The following is a 25,738-nucleotide window of genomic DNA, read 5'->3' on the forward strand; positions in this document are numbered from 1 at the left end:
TGGATCAATTGGGTGGACCGATTTCCGATGGAAGAGTTGGACTAATACAATTGTATTGTATTGTATTTCATGGGATGGTATTGTATTGCATGGTATGGTATTGTATCATATTGACATTGTTTCAATGAATGTATTTATTGCTTATTTGTTGGATAAAACAAGTTGAATGCAGAATCCCTTTTATTTGAACCATTCATCATTCCAGGCAATACTACAATGTCAATTGTACCTCTTCCCTGTTAATTAGTTCTGTATCCTGATAGGCTAATTCATTGTGTGGCTGTTTGAACACAGGTGTGGTCCCTCTGACCTAATTATTGAAGGAACTATTTGAGAGATCCTTGTGTGTGTAAGGTGAGCCACAGTTTTAGCCATCAGTTTTGTACTTGTTTACTTGGTTTATCCTGCCCTTTTACAATAAATTAAGCATTTTTGCATATTTTACTTCTGTTGGTATTTAATGCCTTTTAAGTGGTAGAGCATAGGCCAGCTCTCTCACAGTATTGTATTAATAATAATAATACATTACATTTCGATAGCATCTGAAAGTGCTTCAAGAACAAAAAAGAAAAAAAACAATATATCATGACAGGTCAACCAATAGAGGCCAAGTCTTTGAAAGCAGCATCCTCCGAAGATGGAGAGGGTCAGTTCATGGCTTGAGCAGAGAGAGCTGGTCAGAGGATGGTGAAGATCTTGTAAGAGGCTTTTTATTTAAGTCTGTCTATTACCTTTCCCGATGAGCTCCCCTATCTCTAGCTGTTCGAAGGGGATGTCCCACTCCTGGAGAAAGATGGAGGTCTGGCTGGCCTTACGGGGGAAGTTACGGGCTGACAACAGAGACAGGTTCATCTCCTCAAACTCATCCTCCGAGTACTCCGCCTCATCATTGCCCTCCTCGTTCTGCTCAGGAGAGGAAGAGGAAGAGTGAAACTCATTTCCATCCAGGTCAACAACAAGTGTTTTATAATAATGATTGAATGTGCTATCCTCTATCCTCTACTGTACAATTATTACAATTATATTCAAATAATAACATGAAATTAAATTGAAACGGTGAAAATGGACAGCCTTGCAGAGGATTACCATCTGAAGCGTCAGCATGCCAAGCTATAACAGACATGACAAAGGCTACACAGATCTTATTCAGAAAGAAATCATACAATGCCATCAGATGGGGGACTCACGTCTGATGTCGGTTCAACTTCAATCTGTAGTAAAGGGTTTAAAGGGTTCACCTCGATTCTGAAAACAAGAGCACGGCATGCAGACAGCAGATATGAGCACTTTATGTCGCACACGTTAGCATTATACACATATGCACTGAACAGTGTTGAATCATGCAACATGGACATTGATTAAACACCATACACTCAGTGAACCATCCTTTTTCTCCATTTAGCATCTCCTAACCTCTCTGTATCATCATTACAGATTCACACACACAGTATCTGTGTGAGGAGAGAGACTGGTTGGCAGCTCAGTGTCGTGAAGATATGTGTATGAAATTATATGTGGTCCCTGTGGCGCGTGGGGCCCCTGGTAGGGCCTCTGTCTCCTAATGAGAGGATCCAGCCAGGGCCAGAGAGAGGCCCTCATTAAACCAAGGAAGATGCTATTAAGGCGGGGGGGATCAGCCAGCTGCCACTGGGTGCTGGCTGGGCAAGGGAGCGCGTGGAGCTGCACACAGAGAAGAAGACTGGCTTTAATTAAATCATGAGAATGTGTGTTTCATAACCAAGATAATGTATTCACATTTGTCAGAAGGCAGAGAAGGAGAGGGGAAGAGAGAGAGAGAGAGATAGGGAGAAAAAGAGAGTGATAGCGAGAGATAGAGCGACTGTTGCTGGCTGCACCTTAAACTAATTTCCCCTGTCATATAGACACTGAAACAACACCTGTGTCAGTCACTTAGAAGGTATCAAAAACATCAGAAAGTCATTCAAACAGTCACCTATTTGTATCAGCATAAAAACCACCAGCAATTGACTATACTAATCGTCTATGAAAGCTAGAGTTACTGAACGCTACCTTGCTTTTAGTTTTGTGATTGAGATTATAATCTAATTAGTTGAGGACTCCAAAGACATCAATTGAGGAGGGGGAGGATATATCCATGGGAGCGATACTAAAAAGGAATGACCATTTCAATAAGCATAAAATCAATTGAAAACAATTGAAAATCGTCTATGAAAGCTAGTTTAGGTTTATTTTAACATCTTGATATATATGCAGTTACTGAAAGCTAAAGTTACTGAGCGCTACCTTGGGTTTAGTTTTGTGATCGATTGAGATTATAATCTAATTAGTTGAGGAGTCCAAAGACATCTTCATCATTCCTCGTCTCCTTCTTCTGCTTGTTTTCCGCAGCCGTGGTTTTCAGAAAACCAAGCGGAATCCAGTTGGCATCCTAACTGTAGCGTGAAGTGAAGGCCATGCTAACATTAGCCCCAGAGTGTTTGTCTAGCCCTTCATCACGCATTGAAATTGTCACCAAAACATATTTGCTCCAATAATTCAGAGTCCCTATCCCCTTTGACCAATGGAGGGACAAAGATAGACAGACAAGATGTGATATGAGGGTTATCTGAAACGGTCGGTTTGTTGCCCACACGATCATGCGGACATTGCTCTGCAACCGCATCGCTCGACAAAATTTCTCAGCACATCATTCAAAAATAACATTTAGGTCATTTTCTGACCTACTTCACTGGCGAATGGAGTCGGAGGATGACTCAGCGCTATTTGTCAACAGTTTATTTCCTTCAACAACTCAATCTAGATTTCTACTCACCCAGGCTCAGACAGGACAGGATGAAGGATGACCTGGGGTGCTCTGTTGGGGGCCTCTGGTGCCGGGGCCACGTCTGGAGCAGTATACGTGTATGGTAAATCATAACATAGCCCTTATACCATGGTAACTACAGTGTAATAACCTATGTAATAACCCTGTAATAATCTACGGCGCTCTGGGGTGAGGTCCATGCTAAATCATCACAACAATACATCATAACACTGAACATTCCACAGCACGGTGTAATAACACATGTGTGATAAGCTGGTAAGTACATGTAGTACTTTTATAATGATATGTTTTAACTTAAAACATGATTTGCAGACAAAGAATAAGCATTAGGAGTTGTTACTACTGAGGACTTCGCCACGAGATACTCTATCAGGACCAATCCTATACCACCATACTGTATCTCCTAAATGTTCTATCCCACCACCATATGATTTCAGTCACATCCCCTCTTGTCAAATATCTCTCTAAAACAGTGTTTCTTAATCCTGGTCCTAAGGAACCAAAGGGGTGCACATTTTGGTTTTTGCCCTAGCACTACACACCTGATTAAAATCATCAAAGCTTGATGATGAGGTGATCAATGGAATCAGCTGTGTAGTGCTAGGACCAAAACCAAAAAGGACCAGGATTAAGACACACTGTTTTAAAAGACTCTGCTGTAATGGTCCAGCTAGGAAAGGCTCCAAAGCCTCCACATGAAGGGACCAAAAACTAAGACAGGCTTAGAGAGAAAAAAGGCTAAGAGTTTAGAAGCTGTCAAGGAGGAGAGAACACAATCATCAAATCACAACATCACAACATCCTTCTCCTCCTCTTCCTTTGGCCTAGTGCAGTGCATTTTGGATAGGTGTAATGATCAATTAAAAGGCACTTACCTGGGAAGATGAACTGCTGCTTGTATTTGAAATAAGAAGAGGCTGAAGAGAGGGAGAGAGGGAGAATGGGTCTGAGTGGTGGTGCTGACCCTTTTGGTCTTCTGTTACTGACAATCAGAACAAGCTGGGTTCATAAAAGGGTTGAAATGACAAGAATGATATGTATTTCCTAGAGCAGATATATCGGACAGACAGCTCTAAAAATCAAAGAGTAGTGGCACGACATTTACTACTTCTATCAGATGAAATGTCTAAATGCACTTTAAAGATGTCCTCCATCGATTTTCGAACTTTTCCTGTTGAAAAGCAATATCCCAAGTATAAATACAGTAATGTACACACACTTAAGAGTAAAAAAATATATATGTTTAGAGCAAAATTGTGTTTTTTAGACAACAATAAACTTCAAAGAGTAGGGCATTCAAGGAGTTGGTCTGATGTGATGTCAAACCCGGACCCCCTATTGAGATGTGCCTTTTGTTAAGTGAATCAGGTGTTAAATTGGGAGAAAAGGAGATGAGTAGGACTTTAAATAAAGTTTTAATTTCATCCCGTACCTGTGAAGTTGAACTGTTTCTGTTGCCGTGCTGACTGTGGGGAGGGGTGTAGGGGGGAGGGAGGGGTGGCACTGGAAGGGAGGGGTGGAGCAGGGGAGGAAGGGGTGGAGGAGGTGGTGGAGGAGGGGTTACTGCTTGAGTCTGGTTGGTACGGGACAGGGATGTGATCCTGAGGACAGAGACAGAGAGAGAGAGAGAGAGAGAGAGAGAGAGAGAGAGAGAGAGAGAGAGAGAGAGAGAGAGAGAGAGAGAGAGAGAGTGAGTGAGTCTATTTCAAGGTGTAAAATGAAAACAGACCCACATGTGAAAAAAGTCTCAAAACTAACTGTGAATCCAAAATAATTTGTGAGTTTACTTGCTGTTTACATTATAGCTTTTTTAGTGCCCTGCATTAGAACATTGACAGACAGCTCATCCCCCTGTGAGTCACACTCTCTCTCTCATTCTTCTTCTAGAACCCTCAGGCTCTCTCTCCTGTATCCACCTCAGTGCCTGGAGCACAGAATTAAATAAACCAGTACCATAATGTATTTCTATGGCCTAGAGCGGGTAGAACGCTGTCTCTTTTCAGACTTCCTCATTCACAAGGTAACACCTGACAATGAACCTGTCGACTAATTGCGTTGTTATGACACGGGTCTATAGAGATAGCGCTGCTCAAGACAGAGGAGATAGGGGAGCGATATGCTGGCTTTGCTCTGAGAGATAAAAGCTCTATTATGTTGTAAGGTATAAATAAGTGGCTTTGGTTGCACTCCCTTATTAAATTAAATCACATTTTATTTGTCACATACACATGTTTAGCAGATGTTATAGCGGGTGTAGCGAAATGCTTGTGCTTCTAGCTCCGACAGTGCAGTATTATCTAACAATTTCACAACATATACCCAATACACATAAAAAAGTAAGGAATGGGATTTAAGAATATATACATATATGGACAAGCAATGACAGAGCGGCATGGACTAAGATACAGAAGAATATTATAGAATAGAATGCAGTATATACATATGAGATGAGTAGTGCAAGATATGTAAACATTATTAAAAAGTGACTAGTGTTCCATTTCTTAAAGTGGCCAGTGATTTCAATAGGCAGCAGCAGCCTCTAATGTGCTAGTGATGGCTATTTAACAGTCTGATGGCCTTGAGATAGAAGCTGTTTTTCATTCTCTCGGTCCCAGCTTTGATGCACCTGTACTGACCTCGCCTTCTGGATGATAGCGGGGTGAACAGGCAGTGGCTCGGGTGGTTGATGTCCTTGATCTTTTTGGCCTTCCTGTGACATCGGATGCTGTATGTGTCTTGGAGGACGGGTAGTTTGCCTCCGGTAATGCGTTCGGCAGACCGCACCACCCTCTGGAGAGCCCTGGGGTTGTGGGCAGTGCAGTTGCCGTACCAGGCGGTGATACAGCCCAACAGGATGCTCTCAATTGTGCATCTGTAAAAGTTTGTGAGGGTTTTAGGTGATAAGCCGAATTTCTTCAGCCTCCTGAGGTCGAAGAGGCTCTGTTGCGCCTTCTTCACCACACTGTCTGCGTGGGTGGACCATTTCAGTTTGTCTGTGATGTGTACGCCAAGGAACTTTAAGCTTTCCACCTTCTCCACTGCGATCCCATCGGGTGCACCCTCTGCTGTTTCCTGAAGTCCACGATCATCTCCTTTGTTTTGTTGACACTCCCAGAGCCCTCACCTCCTCCCTGTAGGCGGTCTTATCATTGTTGGTAATCAAGCCTACTACTGTTGTGTCGTCTGCAAACTTGATGATTGAGTTGGAGGCGTGCTTGGCCACGCAGTCATGGGTGAACAGGGAGTACAGGAGGGGGCTGAGCACGCACCCTTGTGGGGCCCCAGTGTTGAGGATCAGCGAAGTGGAGATGTTGTTTCCTACCTTCACCACCTGGGGGCGGCCCGTCAGGAAGTCCAGAACCCAGTTCCACAGGGCGGGGCTCGAGCTTAATGATGAGCTTGGAGGGTACTATGGTGTTGAATGCTGAGCTACAGTCAATGAACAGCATTCTTACATAGGTATTTCTCTTGTCCAGATGGGATAGGGCAGTGTGCAGTGTGATGGCAATTGCGTCGTCTGTGGATCTATTGGGGCGGTAAACAAATTGAAGTGGGTCTAGGGTGACAGGTAAGGTAGAGGTGATATGATCCTTGACTAGTCTCTCATTGATGACAGAGGTGAGTGCTACAGGGCGATAGTCATTTAGTTTAGTAACCTTTGCTTTCTTGGGTACAGGAACAATAGTGGCCCTCTTGAAGCATGTGGGAACAGCAGACTGGGAAAGGGAGAGATTGAAGATGTCCATGAACACACCAGCCAGCTGGTCTGCGCATGCTCTTACGACACGGCTAGGGATGCCGTCAGGGCCGGCAGCCTTGCGGGGGTTAACATGCTTAAATGTCTTAATCACGTCAGCCATGGAGAAGGAGACATACGTCTCGTGTCTAAGCCGTTGAATTGTGACTCCACTTTGTCTCTATACTGATGTTTTGCCAGTTTAATTGCCTTGCGGAGTGAGTAGCTACACTGTTTGTATTCTGCCATATTCCCAGTCACCTTGCCATGGTTGAATGCGGTGGTTCGCACTTTCAGATTTGCGCGAATGCTGCCGTCTATCCACGGTTTCTGGTTAGGGTAGGTTTTAATAGTCACAGTGGGCACAACATCACCTATACACTTCCTGATAAACTCAGTCACTGTTTCAGTGTATATGTCTAAATTACTTTCGGAAGCTACCCGGAACATATCCCATTCCGCGTGATCAAAACAATCTTGAAGCATGGATTCCGATTGGTCAGACCAGTGTTGAATAGTCCTTAGCACGGGTACTTCCTGTTTGAGTTTCTGCCTATTGGAAGGGAGAAGCAAAATGGAGTCGTGGTCAGATTTGCCGAAAGGAGGGCGGGGGAGGGCCTTATAACCATCCCGGAAGTTTGAATAGCAATGGTCGAGAATTTTTGCAGCGCGAGTACAACAGTCGATATGTTGATAGAACTTCGGCAGCCTAGTCCTCAAATTTGCTTTGTTAAAATCCCCGGCTACAATAAATGCAGCCTCAGGATATGTGGTTTCCAGTTTGCATAAGGTCCTGTGAAGTTCTTTGAGGGCCGTCGTGGTATCGGCTTGAGGGGGGATATACACGGCCGTGACTATAACCAAATAAAATTATCTTGGGAGATAATACGGTCGGCATTTGATTGTGAGATATTCTAGGTCGGGTGAACAGAAGGTCTCGAGTTCCTCTATGTTACTACAATTACACCACGAGTCGTTAATCATGAAACACACACCTCCGCCCTTCTGCTTCCCAGAGAGATATTTATTCCTGTCTGCGTGATGAACTGAGAAACCATCTGGCTGGACCGATTCCGACAGAATATCCCAAGAGAGCCATGTTTCCGTGAAACAGAGTATGTTACAAGTCTTGATGTCTCTCTGGAAAGAAATCCTTGCCCGTAGTTCGTCGACTTTGTTAACCAAAGATTGAACATTAGCGAGTAGAATACTTGGAAGCGGTGGGTGGTGTGCGCACCTCCTAAATCGGACCAGCAGGCCGCTCCGAGTGCCTCTCCTCCGCCGGCGATGTTTTGGGTCAGCCGCTGGAATCAGTTCAGTTGCCCTGGGGAGAGCAAACAAAGGATCTGCTTCGGGAAAGTCGTATTCCTGGTCGTAATGCTGGTTAGTTACCGCCGCTCTGATATCCAATAGTTTTTCCCGGCTGTATGTAATGATGCAAAACACTGAGCTAATAATGTAAAAAATAATACATAAAAACAAAATACTGCAAGGTTTCCTAAGAGCTAGTCGCTGTCACACTCTGGCTCCGGGACTGTGTGTTAGAGCCAGGGTGTATTTTCATTTGGTGGTGTTGGGTATGGGTGAGTTTCATTTGTTTGTGTTTTTGGTAATTGGTCTGGTGACTCCCAATCGGAGGTAACGAGTGTCAGCTGTCGGCTCGTTATCTCTGATTGGGAGCCATATTTAATCTGTGTGTTTTTCACCTTGTGTTTGTGGGTTTTTGTTCCTGTTTAGTTATTGTCACTGTAGGACTTCACTTTCGTCTTTTGTTTTGTATTTACGTGCTTTATCATTAAAGTCATCATGTTCACTCGCAACGCTGCGCTTTGGTCCGCTCATTTGGAAGACGATCGTGACAGAAAAACCCACCATCAAAGGACCAAGCAGCGTGTCCAGGAGCCGAGGGTCTGGACATGGGAAGAGTTATTGGACGGAAAGGGGTCATGGACTTGGGAGGAGATCCTGGATGGCATGGATCGCCGTCCATGGAGCGAAACAGTGGAGAGGCGACGGAGAGAGGAGCAACGGCGTCGGCAGAGCCAACGTCGGAAGGACGAGAGGCAACCCCAATAAATTTTTGGGGGGGGGCACATGGCTTGGGCGACTGAGCAGCAGGAGGCTGCCACAAGGCAGATGCAGAAGGCTACCAGGTTAAGGGGGCTGACGGAGGCAGAGAAGGGGCGGATTCAGGAAGCTACCAGGTTAAGGGGGCTACTGGGAAAAGCAGGGAAGGAAGGTGTAGAGGCTCGGCGAGAGGTACTGGGGTGTGTAACCAGTCCGGTCCGGCCCGTTCCTAATCCCGAGGTACAGCCAGTAGTGTGTGTTCCCCGTACGGTACGGCCTGTTCCGGCCCCTCGCACTAAGTGTACGGTGCGCGTCGCCAGCCCGGTTCGGCCTGTTCCTGCCACCCGCACCAAGTGTACGGTGCGCGTCGCCAGCCCAGCCCGGCCTGTTCCTGAGCCTCGTAGGAAGCCTACGGTGCGCGTCGCCAGCCCGGTTCGGCCTGTTCCTGCCACCCGCACCAAGTGTACGGTGCGCGTCGCCAGCCCAGCCCGACCTGTTCCTGCCACCCGCACCAAGTGTACGGTGCGCGTCGCCAGCCCAGCCCGGCCTGTTCCTGAGCCTCGTAGGAAGCCTACGGTGCGCGTTGCCAGCCCAGTTCGGCCTGTTCCTGCCACCCGCACCAAGTGTACGGTGCGCGTCGCCAGCCCAGCCCGACCAGTTCCGGCACCTCGCATCAGGCCTACGGTGCGTCCCCAGGGCCAAGCATGCCCTGTTGCTGCTTCCCGCACTAGCCCTGAGATGCGTGTCCTCAGCCCGGTACCTCCAGTTCCGGCACCACGCATCAGGCCTACGGTGCGTCCCCAGGGTCCTGCATGCCCTGTTGCTTCTCCCCGTACTAGCCCTGAGATGCGTGTCCTCAGCCCGGTACCTCCTGTTCCGGCACCACGCACCAGGCCTACGATGCGCCTCAGACGGCCAGAGTCTGCCGTCTGCCCAACGGGGCCTGAACTGCCCGTCTGCCCAAAGCCTGCAAAGCCGCCCGTCTGCCATGAGCCATCAGAGCCGTCCGCCAGACCGGAGCCGCTAGAGCCTTCCGCCAGACAGGATCAGCCAGAGCCTTCCGCCAGACAGGATCAGCCAGAGCCTTCTGCCAGACAGGATCAGCCAGAGCCTTCTGCCAGACAGGATCAGCCAGAGCCTTCTGCCAGACAGGATCAGCCAGAGCCTTCCGCCAGACAGGATCAGCCAGATCCGTCAGTCGGCCATGAGCAGCCAGATCCGTCAGCCAGCCATGAGCAGCCAGATCCGTCAGCCAGCCATGAGCAGCCAGATCCGTCAGCCAGCCATGAGCAGCCAGATCCGTCAGCCAGCCATGAGCAGCCAGATCCGTCAGCCAGCCATGAGCAGCCAGATCCGTCAGCCAGCCATGAGCAGCCAGATCCGTCAGCCAGCCATGAGCAGCCAGATCCGTCAGCCAGCCATGAGCCGTCCAGCCAGGATCCGCCAGAGCCGTCCAGCCGGGATCCGCCAGAGCCGTCCAGCCGGGATCCGCCAGAGCCGTCCAGCCGGGATCCGCCAGAGCCGTCCAGCCGGGATCCGCCAGAGCCGTCCAGCCGGGATCCGCCAGAGCCGTCCAGCCGGGATCCGCCAGAGCCGTCCAGCCGGGATCCGCCAGAGCCGTCCAGCCAGGATCCGCCAGCCAGCCAGGATCCGCCAGAGCCAGCCAGCCAGGATCCGCCATTTAGTCCGGTGCTGCCCCTTAGCTCGGTGTTGCTCCTTATCCTGGTGCTGTCCCTTATCCTGGTGCTGCCCCTTAGTCCGGTGCTGCCCCTTAGCTCGGTGCTGCTCCTTAGTCCGGTGCTGCCCCTTAGTCCGGTGCTGCCCCTTAGTCCGGTGCTGCCCCTTAGTCCGGTGCTGCCCCTTAATCCAGTGGGGTTAGGATGTAGGGTGGTCGATTGGAGGAGGCTAATTAAGTGGGTAATGACTATGGTGGGGTGGGGATCACGACCAGCGCCAGAGCCGCCTCCGTGGAGTAACACCCACCCAGCCCTCCCCATTTTTTGGGTTAGGCGCGGTCGGAGTCCGCGCCTTTGGGGGGGGGTACTGTCACACTCTGGCTCCGGGACTGTGTGTTAGAGCCAGGGTGTATTTTCATTTGGTGGTGTTGGGTATGGGTGAGTTTCATTTGTTTGTGTTTTTGGTAATTGGTCTGGTGACTCCCAATCGGAGGTAACGAGTGTCAGCTGTCGGCTCGTTATCTCTGATTGGGAGCCATATTTAATCTGTGTGTTTTTCACCTTGTGTTTGTGGGTTTTTGTTCCTGTTTAGTTATTGTCACTGTAGGACTTCACTTTCGTCTTTTGTTTTGTATTTACGTGCTTTATCATTAAAGTCATCATGTTCACTCGCAACGCTGCGCTTTGGTCCGCTCATTTGGAAGACGATCGTGACAGTCGCGAGGCCGCCATCTTCACGTGTTGACTAATAGCACCCCCCCACACACACATACATACACACCATGCTAATTTTCTGGTTGTATTGATGTGGTAGAGTAAGAGAGATCTCGTCTCAAACTACTTATGGTCACTGTGAATTAAAAAAGTTCTGTCTTGTTTAAATAAAGACTCAAATCAATCAAATGGGGTTACATTTCATGACAGGACATCTGATGAAGACCCAATAAGACAAATATAATGACAGTGAGATAAAACTGTAACTCTCATCCACTAAAAGTTGTCTAAAACGCTATAGTGCGGGTTTCCAAACAAATACCTCCCTTATGAAGTTATGATGACTTGCAAACGTAAAAATGGGGTAGGGATATTTGCGGAAATCCCAAACAATGTTTGAAGAATTGAAAAGTACATATCTGTGTGATTGATGAGCTGCTACTTTTGAAGTGTGAAAAAGAATTCGTTTTTTTATATAATCCAGTTGACTGTGGTTGGTCCTGTAATGCTGGTCCGTCTGACTGGACTTCAGGTGATGCACATTTCAAACAGACCAAAAGAACAGATGGACTTTTGATATCAAGACAACAGAACTCAGATGTGGAAGCACAGAATGGAGGGTACGTGTGTGTGTGTGTGCACGCATGCGTGTGTGAGCATGCGTTCATGCATCTGGTAGTTCTTACCTTGTTGATTTTGTTGGTTTTGGGCAGCGTCTGACTGATGTGCAGGTCTGTGTACCTGAGGGGGTTGTTGATGTCACATGGTACCGATTCAGTCCGCACCAAACGAGCTGGGGAGAGACCGAATCAGACAAACAACAAAACACAGAGAAAGTCTATATTTTCTTGAATTTCAGAATGTGAAAAATTGACAAACTCTTCCTTGAAGATGGCCCTTTTTGCTATAGCAAGGGAACACTTAAGAACACCCTAAGATACTGTAGCTGGCCAACTTCAAGCAGCAGAAACTTGAAGCTTCCCTTGTTTTTTTAAAGGTTCCATAGTAAAAAAAAGGAATGTTCATAAATTGATTGCTTTACCTTGATTTCCTTGGTGATCTGTCATACCGGTTGGGTGAAAAAGAGAAAGGTGTAAAGAACATACAATAAAAGCTCACTTTAGATGACAGAGAATCTTTTAAATTAGTACTTCAAAACAAAATAACTATAACAGAGAATGAGTAGTCTTTCAAAGTAATACTTCAATAACAAAAGCACTATATTCTAACAATCCTAATAAGTATACCTAATATGAATATGTTTTGCACTGCGGAATTACAGTAAGGCTATTTATACAGTGGCTTGCGAAAGTATTCACCCCCCTTGGCATTTTTCCTATTTTGTTGCCTTACAACCTGGAATTAAAATTGATTTTGGGGGGTTTGTATCACTTTATTTACACAACATGCCTACCACTTTGAAGATGCAAAATATTTTTTTATGTGAAACAAACAAGAAATAAGAAAAAAAAACGAGCGTGCATAACTATTCACCCCCCCCCCCCCCCAAAGTAAATACTTTGTAGAGCCACCTTTTGCAGCAATTACAGCTGCAATTCTCTTGGGGTATGTCCCTATAAGCTTGGCACATCTAGCCACTGGGATTTTTGCCCATTCTTCAAGGCAAAACTGCTCCAGCTCCTTCAAGTTGGATGGGTTCCGCTGGTGTACAGCAATCTTTAAGTCATACCACAGATTCTCAATTGGATTGAGGTCTGGGCTTTGAATAGGCCATTCCAATACATTTAAATGTTTCCCCTTAAACCACTCAAGTGTTGCTTTAGCAGTATGCTTAGGGTCATTGTCCTGCTGGAAGGTGAACCTCCATCCGAGTCTCAAATCTCTGGAAGACTGAAACAGGTTTCCCTCAAGGATTTCACTGTATTTAGCGCCATCCATCATTCCTTCAATTCTGACCCGTTTCCCAGTCCCTGCCGATGAAAAACATCCCCACAGCATGATGCTACCACCACCATGCTTCACTGTGGGGATGGTGTTCTCGGGGTGATGAGGTGTTGGGTTTGTGCCAGACATAGCGTTTTCCTTGATGGCCAAAAAGCTCAATTTTAGTCTCATCTAACCAGAGTACCTTCTTCCATATGTTCGGGGAGTCTCCCACATGCCTTTTGGCGAACACCAAATGTGTTTATTTTTTTCTTTAAGCAATGGCTTTTTTCTGGCCACTCTTCCGTAAAGCCCAGCTCTGTGGAGTGTACAGCTTAAAGTGGTCCTATGGACAGATACTCCAATATCCGCTGTGGTGCTTTGCAGCTCCTTCAGGGTTATCTTTGGTCTCTTTATTGCCTCTCTGATTAATGCCCTCCTTGCCTGGTCCGTGAGTTTTGGTGGGCGGCCCTCTCTTGGCAGGTTTGTTGTGGTGACATATTCTTAAATTTTAATAATGGATTTAATGGTGCTCCGTGGGATGTTCAAAGTTTTGGATATTTTTTTATAACCCAACCCTGATCTGTACTTCTCCACAACTTTATCCCTGACCTGTTTGGAGAGCTCCTTGGTCTTCATGATGCCGCTTGCTTGGTGGTGCCTCCTTGCTTAGTGGTGTTGCAGACTCTGGGGCCTTTCAGAACAGGTGTATATATACTGAGATCATGTGACACTTAAATAAAGTCCACCTGTTTGCAATCTAACTAATTATGTGACTTCTGAAGGTAATTGGTTGCACCAGATCTTATTTAGGGGCTTCATAGCAAAAGGGGTGAATACATATGCACGCACCACTTTTCCGTAATTTATTTTATAGAATTTTTTGAAATAAGTTATTTTTTTCATTTCACGTCACCGATTTGGACTATTTTGTGTATGTCCATTACATGAAATCCAAATAGAAATCCATTTAAATTACAGGTTGTAATGCAACAAAATAGGAAAAAAACGCCAAGGGGGATGAATACTTTTGCAAGGCACTGTATATCTCCTAGCTTGAGATGCATGTGCAGTTCGTGTTACTGCTTATAATGAGAATAATACTAAGAAGTTGTGGCACGTGTATCAAGAAGTTCTACTGCTATTAAAATGGTACATAATGTATGCACTCAATGCTTTCAGTCACTTTGGATAAAATAATCTGCTAAATGACATAACATGTATGAATTGAAAGACCAGTCAGTCTTCAGTCCTACAGTAAGCTGCTGGTCCAACAGTCCTTTGTTACCTTTGAGGGGGTTACTTCCTCCTCCTCTTTGGATGATCAGTAAATGGCAAGGCGGGGCTTCTTTGGTGCATTTGTTGTGGCACTTCAGCCTGGTGAAACAGAATAAAACACTCACCAGGGCTACGTCTGAAATGGCATCCTATTCCCTACATAGTGCACTACTTTTGATCAGGGGGCTCTGATGAAAAGTAGTGCATTATATAGGGAATAGGGTGTCACTTCGGATGCAACCCCAGACATCACTGAATCTCTGCTACTCATTTTCAAAACAGTTAAAAGAAACAGTTCTTGAACTTTTAATAGTCTGGGTCATTAAGGCAATAAAAAGCTGTCTAAGTTCCACCCAATTATTCCCATTGTGTCAAAAATGTCACATTCAGTTGGTTGTAAAATTGGTTAATTTACTTAAGTAATCTGTTTTAAATGATAATGATAATTGCTGTTCCTTTTCAGAGACTTTTCCCAAGTATACAGTGACAAATTCCCTTTCCAGAATTCTAATAAGAATGTGGATGAACAAATAGGGACGACAAGAAAGTTTATAGCCTGGGATTTGACCCATAACCAACCAGGATGATCACTGATTGATGTTGATGTTTTTTTACTTCTGTTAAAGCACACCAAGATAAATTCGTAGAAACATTTTATGCACGGCAATGAAGTTTTCTAATGGCGTAGTCATGCTTTAAATGAACAAAGATTAGAATAATATTGGGAAGGACCTTACTTGCAGTTTTTACATTTAAGTCCAAACAACATTCCTTTTCCACACACTATGCATGTCTGAGACATCCAATACTTGGTGGAAAACCTGCACGAGAGAGAGAGAGAGAAAGAGAGAGAGAGAGAGAGAGAGAGAGAGAGAGATCAGAGCACATAAACAAAACATCTCTACCTGTTTCTTCATGCATAAACGATTGCAAACAAAACCCACCAGGTGTGGATCATCGCACAGAGAAAACATCAAGGTTGCTTGTGACCTTTTGGATTATGATTCCCATTCACCTTGTGATGACAAATGGCTTTTGTCATCGAATTCCTCATATTCACAAGTTACATAGAAATATAATATTTCTATGGCAGGTTAACGTTTCCGTAACATAAGAAAGATGGACGCCTATAGGGCTAATCTTTCCCCACCACGCAACAATTTTAGCTCCAATCTCCAATGCACCTTGATTCAATTTGGGGTCTCCCACTCCTTTCAATATTCCGCACCAATGTTCAGTTTGTGGCTGTGCTCTCTGTGAATAAAGGCTGTGACAGAGGCCATTCTGCTACATCACAGTAACACAGCAATCATTCACAGAGATGAAGATGGAGCCCAGCAGAGCCCGTGGCACGGCGCTCAGAGCAAGACTACAGTGTGTCTCAATTGTATTGAACGATAAAAAGCAATTCCCTACTTTGGGGTTGGATGAAGTATCTGAGTGCCCACTTGAAGAAGAACTAGGGGTTTATTTTCTGATAGATCTGACGTCTGGGTCCCAGCAGCGGGCTGGCTGGGGTAATGGAATATGAATGATATGGGTTGACAGAATCCAAATCTCTTCATTAGGAACCCTCGTATCGCCTCGTACTGTGCTAAATAGAATCTGGGACAGCACAATTCAATTTGGCTTCCCGCTCCCATCTTGGTGGTCGGCCCTAAAGTATACGTTGTTTTGGCAGGCGTACATACGCTGCCAAAGTTACTGTTAAACTGACATTAAAGGTGAGATATGATTTGACAGATATATATTTTTCATTCCCAGGGAGATTTTGCTATAGCCAGTAGTTTATTGAATTGCTATGATTTACTTACGCATAATAACCTGTGCTTAGAGCAAGATCTTTGAAGATACATCGAGGCACAAATAGAGATCTATGACAATCACCATGTCAGAAAGAGAGAAATAAAGTTGTCCATCTCCCTAGAAACTAGCATTTATCCTTTTAATAACAGCTTGAGATATAATACCAATATAAATGACATTTGCGCTTGTCTCTGGCTGATGAAGCATTAAGACGTGTGTGCACAACCACTGTCTTTTCTCCTCATTAACTTTCAGCAGTGGGCAAACACCCACGTACTTCTGAGACTGAGAGAAGGAGGGAAAGACAGAGAATAAGAGAGAGAGAGCGCGAGAGAGAGAGAGAGAGAGCGAGCGAGCGAGAGAGAGAGCGAGAGAGAGAGAGAGAGAGAGAGAGAGAGAGAGAGAGAGAGAGAGAGCGCGAGAGAGAGAGAGATAAAGAAACAGAGCGAGAGAGAGACAAAGAGAGAAGGAGAGAGAAAGTTGGTAGGTTGGCATGTTCCCGTGGCCAATAGCGGAGGTGTACTGTTTAACTTGGATATCAGTGGCATTTGGGATTCATCAGACGTTCAAACAGGAAGAGAGCAGGGAGATGAGTTATGCTAGTGCCCCCTTAAATTGGACTGACATTCTGTCTGTCTCTGGTAGAGGAAGACACACACACACACAAACACATTAATGCCTGAACACTCACACCTTCATTCAAGTGTACACACGCACAAACCCTGGTTACCTGTGTTTTATGGAGTTTCCCAGGTCTCTCCGAGGGATCTGTGGGGACCAGCGAGGCACTGACAGAGTGTCTGAAGGACAATAGAGAGAAAGAGGGATGGATGGATGAATGTAGGGATAGATAAATGGATGGAAGGATAAAAACATAGGCATTATTAGACATCTAACCAATGACACAAAAGGGTTGATTGAATCAACTCTGCATTGCAGCCAAATGCATTCTCGTCATTGGACAGTGGAGGGTAGGCCTAAATATGAACACATGTCCTTGTATTGAATAGTTCCCTGCTGGTAACCACTGATTGTGATTGGGCTAAATCAAACACTGATTTGTGCACTGCATGACATTTCAGCGTTTTAATAGATTTGTACCAACTGCTCTGATGTGGCCTTTACTGCAATCAATCATAATTGCCCATTTTGACTAACACTTCCTGATGTTCAAAAACAATAAAGTGACAAAAGTCTGATCTACGTTAAAAGTCATGGGTTTGAATGATTCACTTCTGGATCTTTAGAGAAAAAATAAGTGTTATTCTCTATTCCAAACATCCTTATATCATAGAGATTGAATGTAATCAGCATTTTTATATCTCTCTGTGTCCATTATGAAGGACGTTAGGGGTAGTTCCGTGAGCCAATGCTAACTAGTGTTGTGCAATGACTGGAAGTCTGTGGGTACAGTATCTACTAGCATCCTAGCAGATACCGATAGATTTCCAGTTATTGAGCTAATGCTAGTTAGCAACCTCCTTCAAAATGCACGCGGAGACATAAAAATGGTATCCACGAGTTAATCTGACTCTGGGGAAGTAGATAAAGGGCCTTATTACCAAAATCCCAAAGTATCCCTTTAACCTGACCTAGAGTGCATTCGGAAAGAATTCAGACCCCTTGACCATTTCCACATTTTGTTACAGCCTTCTAAAAATTGATTAAATTGTTTTTTTCCCCCTCATCAATTTACACACAATAATACCCCATAATTTAGAAATGTTCGCACATTTATTACAAATAGAAAAAACGGAAATATCACATTTACATAAGTATTCAGACCCTCTACTCAGTACTTTGTTGAAGCATTTTGGGCAGCGATTACAGCCTCGGGTCTTCTTGGGTATGACAATACAAGCTTGGTACACCTGTATTCGGAGAGTTTCTCCTATTCTTCTTTGCAGATCCTCTTAAGCTCTGTCACGTTGGATGGGGAGCTATTTTCAGGTCTCTCCAGAGATGTTCGATCGGGTACAAGTCTCTGTCTCTGGCTAGGCCACTCAAGGACATTCATAGACTTGTCCCGAAGCCACGCCTGCGTTGTCTTAGCTGTGTGCTTAGGGTCGTTGTCCTGTTGGAAGGTGAACCTTCGCTCCAGTCTGAGCTCCTGAGCGCTCTGGAGCAGCTTTTCATCAAGGATCTCACTGTACTTTGCTCCGTTCATCTTTGCCTCGATCCTGACTAGTCTCCCAGTCCCTGCCGCTGAAAAACATCCCCACAGCATGATGCTGCCACCACCATGCTTCACCGTAGGGATGGTGCTAGGTTTCCTCCAGACGTGACACTTGGCATTCAGGCCAAAGAGTTCAATCTTGGTTTCATCAGACCAGAGAATCTTGTTTCTCATGGTCTGATAGTCTTTAGGTGCCTTTTGGCAAACTCCAAACGGGCTGTCATGTGCCTTTTACTGAGGAGTGGCTTCCGTCTGGCCACTCTACCATAAAGGCCTGATTGGAAGAGTGCTGCAGAGATGGTTGTCCTTCTGGAAGGTTCTCCATCTCCACAGAGGAACTCCTAGAGCTCTGTCAGAGTGACCGTCGGGTTCTTGGTCACCTCCCTGACCAAGGCCCTTCTCCCCTGATTGCTCAGTTTGGCCGGGGTGCCAGCTCTAGGAAGTGTCTTGGTGGTTCCATAATTCTTCCATTTAAGAATGACATGCACTGTCAACTGTGGGACCTTATATAGACAGGTGTGCCTTTCCAAATCATGTCCAATCAATTTAATTTACCACAGGTGGACTTCAATCAGGTTGTAGAAACATCTCAAGGATGATCAATGGAAACAGGATGCACCTGAGCTTAATTTCGAGTCTCATAGCAAAGGGTCTGAATACTTATGTATATAAGGTATCTGTTTTTTATTTTTAATACATTTGCACACATTTCTAAAAACCTGTTTTCACTTTGTCATTATGGGGTATTGTGTGTAGATTGCTGAGGATTTTTATTTATTTAATCCATTTTAGAATAAGGCTGTAACGTAACAAAATTTGGAAAAGGTCAAGGGGTCTGAATACTTTCCAAAGCCACTGTAACCCCCCTATATAGACACATGTACATATAGATAATAGGTGGTATGTTGATGATATGGTCCATATAAAAAGCTTTTGTGTGTTTGCAGATGTTCTATTGTGAGGGTGTGTGCAGAGGGACCCTCCTACTTCAAAAGGTCTTTCCAACATAGAACCTTCGGTAGGTCCATTAGTGAACACATTAACAGCAGCAACAGTAGCAGTAGCATCTAATACATTACGCACCTCTCAATGCACTGTGTGCCACTACTCAGCCCCAGCCCACCCACATGCAGTACAGCTATAGTGAGGAGCGAAGATAGAGTATGAACCATATCTGTGTATTGTATTTCTCAGTGTGTGTGTGTGTGTGTGTGTGTGTCAGGAGAGGCTCCTCAGAGGAGGAAGGGGAGGACCATCCTCCTCAGTTAAACATAAAAAACGTTATCCTTTTTAGATAAAACTATACCAAATAATTGATAAAAACACACTTTTTGTGTGTTTTTGTTTGTGGCAACAGTGATTATTTGTGAAACATAAATTGTGAAACATTAAAAACGTTATCCTTTTTAGATACAACTGTACAAAACCACAAAATAATTGATAAAAACACACTGTTCAGCAATGAAGGTCTACAGTAACCTCAACAGCACTCTGTAGGGTAGCACCATGGTGTAGCCGGAGGACAGCTAGCTTCTGTCCTCCTCTTGGTACATTGACTTCTATACAAAACCTAGGAGGCTCATGGTTCTTACCCCATTCCTTAGAATTACACCGTCATTATGACAACTTCCGGTGGACATCCTCCAACCTATCAGCACTCTTTCAGCATGAACTGACATGTCCACACAATCAAAAGATCAGATAGTACTGAAAGCATAAGCTACAACTAACACAGCATAAAATGGGTTGAGTAGTTGACTCAGAGAGAAAGACAATAGTTGAACAGTTTGGAAGAAATTAATTTCTTCCAAATTAAGGAGGAGAGAGAGAGAGCTATATTTGGTTGTATTTTTTTAACTTTCACTTAGCTAGCAATGCAGCTAGCTAGTTTAGCCTACTCAAACAGAGAGCTAGCTGGCTATGGCTATCCAACACTGGAACTCTTCCAAGTCAAGGTAAGCTTTTGGTTTTATAAATGTATTGCTACCGGGGCACGCCAGTGTAACTGCTAAACCGCTTTCTGACTGTACACTGTACTGCATGATTGTAGTGGGTTTGTAGTGGGTTTACGCGTTAGGATCTATGTTGACTATGACTTGACAATGATGTAGGCCAGGGTTCTTCAATTCCGGTCCTGGAGGGCCGAAACACCTCTGTTTTTCATCCTCTCCTTCTAATCAGGGGCTAATTCAGACCTGGGACACCAGGTGAGTGCAATTAACTACCAGGTAGAAATAAAAAACAGAAGTGTTTCGGCCCTCCAGGACCGGAATTGAAGAACCCTGATGTAGGCTGTGTGTAGCGTTAGTGGTCATGATATGAAGCTTTGGCTTGGTCACAGACAACTGATGTGTTGTGCACTGAAGTCCACAAGCGAAGGGAAAAGGTGAGAGGTTGTCACACCCTGGCTCTGGGGACTCTATATGTTGAGCCAGGGTGTGTAGATTCTATGTGTTCTAGTTCTGTGTTGTAGTTCTATGAGTTGTATTTCTATGTTGGCCAGAGTGGTTCCCAGTCAGAGGCAACGAGTGTCAGCTGTTGCTGGTTGTCTCTGATTGGGAACCATATTTAAACAGTCTGTTTTCCCTTAGTGTTTGTGGGATCTTGTTCCGTTTGGTTTGTTCCGTGTTGGTTGTGTTAACCCTAGGACTGCACGTATCGTTTGTTGTTTTTGTATTATCACTAAAGATAATAAATATGTTCGTTCATCACGCTGCGCCTTGGTCTACTCCGTCTAACGATCGTGACAGAAGATCCCACCATACCAGGACCAAGCAGCGTGTCCAGGAGCAGGCAGCCTGGACGTGGGAGCAAATATTGGACGGGCAGGGGTCCTGGACCTGGGAGGAAATCCAGGCCAGGATGGATCGCCGTCCATGGAGGGAGACGGTAGAGGCGCGACGGAGAGAGGAGCAACGGCGTCAACAGGGTCGTCGTCGGACGGACGAGAGGCAACCCCAAAACATTTTTAGGGGGGGGGCACACGGCATGGGCGACGGGGCAGCAGGAGGCAGCTACAGGGCGTATTGGGAGGTTAGGGGAGGAGGCCACCAGGTTAAGGGGGCTATTGGCCCAGAGGGAGCAGGAGTTAGTGGTGCAGAGGGTGGAGCTACTGGAGGCGATAAGGGAGAAGGTGAGAATAGAGGCACGGCGAGAGGAACTGGGTAGGCAGCGGAGGGTTATGACGAAACCCAGTCCCGCTCCTCACACCAAGCAAGTGGTGTGTGTCACCAGTCCGGTCCGGCCCGTTCCTGCTCCCCGCACTAAGTTAATGGTGCGCGTCGCCAGTCCGGCCCGGCCTGTTCCTGCCCCTCGCACCAAGCCTACGGTGCGCGTCGCCAGCCCGGCCCGGCCTGTTCCTGCTCCCCGCACCAAGCCTACGGTGCGCGTCGCCAGCCCGGCCCGGCCTGTTCCTGCCCCTCGCACCAAGCCTACGGTGCGCGTCGCCAGCCCGGCCCGGCCTGTTCCTGCCACTCGCACCAAGCCTACGGTGCGCGTCGCCAGCCCGGCCCGGCCTGTTCCTGCCACTCGCACCAAGCCTACGGTGCGCGTCGCCAGCCCGGCCCGGCCTGTTCCTGCCACTCGCACCAAGCCAGGGGTACGAGTCGTCAGCCCGGTCCGGCCCGTTCCTGCTCCACGCACCAAGCCAGGGGTGCGAGTCGTCAGCCCGGTCCAGCCCATTCCTGCTCCACGCACCAAGCCAGGGGTGCGCATCGTCAGCCCGGTCCGGCCCGTTCCTGCTCCACGCACCAAGCCAGGGGTGCGCATCGTCAGTCCGGCCCGTTCCTGCCAATCGCACCAAGCCAGGGGTACGAGTCGTCAGCCCGGTCCGGCCCGTTCCTGCTCCACGCACCAAGCCAGGGGTGCGAGTCGTCAGCCCGGTCCGGCCCGTTCCTGCTCCACGCACCAAGCCAGGGGTGCGCATCGTCAGCCCGGTCCGGCCCGTTCCTGCTCCACGCACCAAGCCAGGGGTGCGCATCGTCAGCCCGGTCCGGCCCGTTCCTGCTCCACGCACCAAGCCAGGGGTGCGCATCGTCAGCCCGGTACGGCCCGTTCCGGCTCCACGCACCAAGCCAAGGGTGCGCATCGTCAGTCCGGTCCGGCCCGTTCCTGCTCCACGCACCAAGCCAGGGGTGTGCGTCGTCAGTCCGGCACAACCCGTGCCTGGGTCACCGGTGCCTGGTCAGGTACCGGTCAGCTGCTCCACACCGGAGCTGAAGCAATCCGCTCCTACGATGTCCAGTCCAGCTCCAGCCAGCGGGGCCAGACCGGACCAGGGGCGCTACGGGGGGATTATTGGAGGGTGGTGGTCAAGCCCGGAGCCGGAACAGCCTCCGAGGAGGAATGCCCACCCAGCCCTCCCCTGGTTTGTCTATGTTGAGTCGCGGTCGCAGTCCGCGCCTTTGGGGGGGGAGTACTGTCACACCCTGGCTCTGGGGACTCTATATGTTGAGCCAGGGTGTGTAGATTCTATGTGTTCTAGTTCTGTGTTGTAGTTCTGTTGGCCAGAGTGGTTCCCAGTCAGAGGCAACGAGTGTCAGCTGTTGCTGGTTGTCTCTGATTGGGAACCATATTTAAACAGTCTGTTTTCCCTTAGTGTTTGTGGGATCTTGTTCCGTTTGGTTTGTTCCGTGTTGGTTGTGTTAACCCTAGGACTGCACGTATCGTTTGTTGTTTTTGTATTATCACTAAAGATAATAAATATGTTCGTTTATCACGCTGCGCCTTGGTCTACTCCGTCTAACGATCGTGACAGAGGTGAGGGGGGGAGAGTGCGTAGATACTGTAGTTGAGAGAAGGAATTATATATACAACGAGCAAAGTGATCATGCTGTTTTTATGTGGCTGCTATGAAAGTGAACTGTGTTTGCGTGTGATCTGGGGTGTATTCATTCCACTGATTCTGTTGAAAAACGTATCTTATACTGAAGCAAACGGAATGAAAAAATACCTGAATTTGTCCAATAGAAACTCACATTTGCAACTGTTGGACTAATGATTACAACCTAGATCAGCTAGATGCAGGCAAGAGTGTGCAAGGCGGTATTGAATGTGTCACTGTCTGTCACCTTGATTACTCAAATTCTCTCAACCTGTGCACCTACATTGTAAACTTTCATTCATAGGCTAGGATGTAGCAACCTCATGATGTGTACAGGGAAAATTTGAGTATCATGTAGTAGCCTAAACCTATCGATGTTACATTGAGCTGGGTGAATGGAATATGGATGACAGTCATCTAATATGCTGTAATAGAAATAAGGCCATGCTCATAAAAATAAGAATCATCCTCCCTCATCTTAAATGGCACCGACTGCCACTGGTCGGTCGGAGACAGACAGACACACATTCTTCTCCTAAATGCATTGGACCATCCATACAGTAAAGCTCATCTGAATGTGAAAGCAGAGGTGGCCTTCAGTGCTCCTCCACTCATGGCCTTGAAGAGGAAACACATTGTGTTCTGGTGGGAATGCTTGAACAATGAGACAGAGAGAGAGTTACAGAGAGAGACAGAACGCCAGTTATTTAGAAAATAGCTTCATAGACCGAGTCCAAGTGGAAAGTAGATAGAGTATTTGTAAGAGAATGATCCCTTATTTTCAGGTCAAAGTTGTTGGATGAACCTACATACTGAATAATGATTTTAGTTTAAATGTACAGTATGATCTATCCCCTGTCCAGAGAAAATAATTATAATTTTCGAACGTAGTATGTTCTTTGGAACTACTTTTTTGGAACTACTGAGCGTGGCCCTACTTTATCACTATGTTCAGTGTTAAGCCTATTCCCCCTCAGGAGACTGAAAAGATTTGGCATGGGTCCTCAGATCCTCAAAAAATTATACAGCTGCACCATCGAGAGCATCCTGACTGGTTGCATCACCGCCTGGTATGGCAACTGCTTGGCCTCCGACCGCAAGGCACTACAGAGGGTAGTGCGTACGGCCCAGTACATCACTGGGGCCAAGCTTCCTGCCATCCAGGACCTCTCTACCAGGCGGTGTCAGAGGAAGGCCCTCAAAATTGTCAAAGACTCCAGCCACCCTAGTCATAGACTGTTCTCTCTGCTACCGCACGGCAAGCGGTACCGGAGTGCCAAGTCTAGGTCCAAAAGACTTCTCAACAGCTTCTACCCCCAAGCCATAAGACTCCTGAACAGCTAATCATGGCTACCCGGACTATTTGCACTGCCCCCCCACCCCATCCTTTTTACGCTGCTGCTACTCTGTTAATTATTTATGCATAGTCACTTTAACTCTACCCACATGTACATATTACCTCAACTAGCCGGTGCCCCCGCACATTGACTCTGCAACGGTACCCCCCCTGTATATATAGCCTCCCTACTGTCACTTTATTTTACTTCTGCTCTTTTTTTTCTCAACACTTTTTTTGTTGTTGTTTTATTTTTACTTTTTTTGTTAAAAATAAATGCACTGTTGGTTAAGGGCTGTAAGTAAGCATTTCACTGTAATGTCTGCACCTGTTGTATTCGGCGCATGTGACCAATAACATTTGATTTGATTTGATTTGATATATACACAGTGTACAAAATATTGAGTTGCACCCCCTTTTGCCCTCAGATCAGCCTCAATTCGTCGGGGAATGGACTCTAGAAGGTGTCGAAAGCGTTCCACAGTTGTGTCAAGATGGCTTGATGTCCTTTGGGTGGTGGACCATTCTTGATACACACAGGAAACTGTTGAGCATGAAAAACCCAGCAGCGTCACAGATCTAGACACACTCAAACCGGTGCACTTCGCACCTACTACCCTGTTCAAAAGGCACTTAAATATTTTATCTAGACCATTCACCCTCTGAATGGCACACATACACAATCCATGTCTCAAGGCTTTAAAATCCTTCTTTAACCTGTCTCCTCACCTTCATCTACACTGATTAAAGTGGATTTAACAAGTGACAATATTAAGGGATCATCACTTTCACCTGGATTCACCTGGTCAGTCTATGTCATGTTCTTAATGTTTTGTACACTCAGTGTATATTATACACTGAACAAAAATATAAATGCAACATACAATAATTTCAAAGACTTTAGATTACAGTTCATATAAGGAAATCCGTCAATTGAAATAAATAAATTAGGCCCTAATCTATGGATTTCACGACTGGTAATACAGATATGCATCTGTTGGTCACAGATACACTACATGGCCGAAAGTGTGTGGACACGTGCTCATCGAACATCACATTCCAAAATCATGGCCATTAATATGGAGTTGGTCCCCCCTTTGCTGCTATAACAGCCTCCACTCTTCTGGGAAGACTTTCCACTAGATGTTGGAACATTGCTGCGGGGACTTGCTTCCATTCAGCCACAAGAGCATTAGTGAGGTTAGGCACTGATGTTGGGCGATTGATTATGCCTGGCTCGCAGTCGGCGCTCCAATTCATCCCAAAGCTGTTCGATGGGGTTGAGGTCAGGGCTCTGTGCAGGCCAGTCAAGTTCTTCCACAATGATCTCGACCAACCATTTCTGTATGGACCTCACTTTGTGCATGGGGCATTGTCATGCTGAAACAGGAAAGGGCCTTCTCCAAACAGTTGCCACAAAGTTGGAAGCACAGAATC

General features: G+C 46.3%; 1 protein-coding gene across 2 annotated transcripts in view; it reads right to left on the reverse strand.

The window, feature by feature from the left end:
• ksr2 (kinase suppressor of ras 2) overlaps positions 1 to 25,738 on the reverse strand; it is a gene marked incomplete at both ends in the record, with an annotated part of 159,043 nt that overhangs the window by 24,719 nt on the left and 108,586 nt on the right. Inside the window, 9 exons of one of the 2 annotated variants that reach the window (XM_084177320.1) lie at positions 732 to 903; positions 1,188 to 1,245; positions 2,795 to 2,867; positions 3,682 to 3,723; positions 4,239 to 4,407; positions 11,686 to 11,792; positions 14,187 to 14,260; positions 14,899 to 14,982; positions 16,698 to 16,767. In XM_084177320.1, coding sequence (XP_084033446.1) covers positions 732 to 903; positions 1,188 to 1,245; positions 2,795 to 2,867; positions 3,682 to 3,723; positions 4,239 to 4,407; positions 11,686 to 11,792; positions 14,187 to 14,260; positions 14,899 to 14,982; positions 16,698 to 16,767 — 849 coding nt within the window. Of the gene's footprint in view, positions 1 to 731; positions 904 to 1,187; positions 1,246 to 2,794; positions 2,868 to 3,681; positions 3,724 to 4,238; positions 4,408 to 11,685; positions 11,793 to 14,171; positions 14,261 to 14,898; positions 14,983 to 16,697; positions 16,768 to 25,738 lie in introns of both variants that reach the window. The other variant, XM_084177319.1, reaches the window with a different exon arrangement.

The sequence above is a fragment of the Coregonus lavaretus genome (assembly GCF_964263955.1).
Source record: "Coregonus lavaretus genome assembly, chromosome: 14".
NCBI lineage: Eukaryota > Metazoa > Chordata > Actinopteri > Salmoniformes > Salmonidae > Coregonus > Coregonus lavaretus.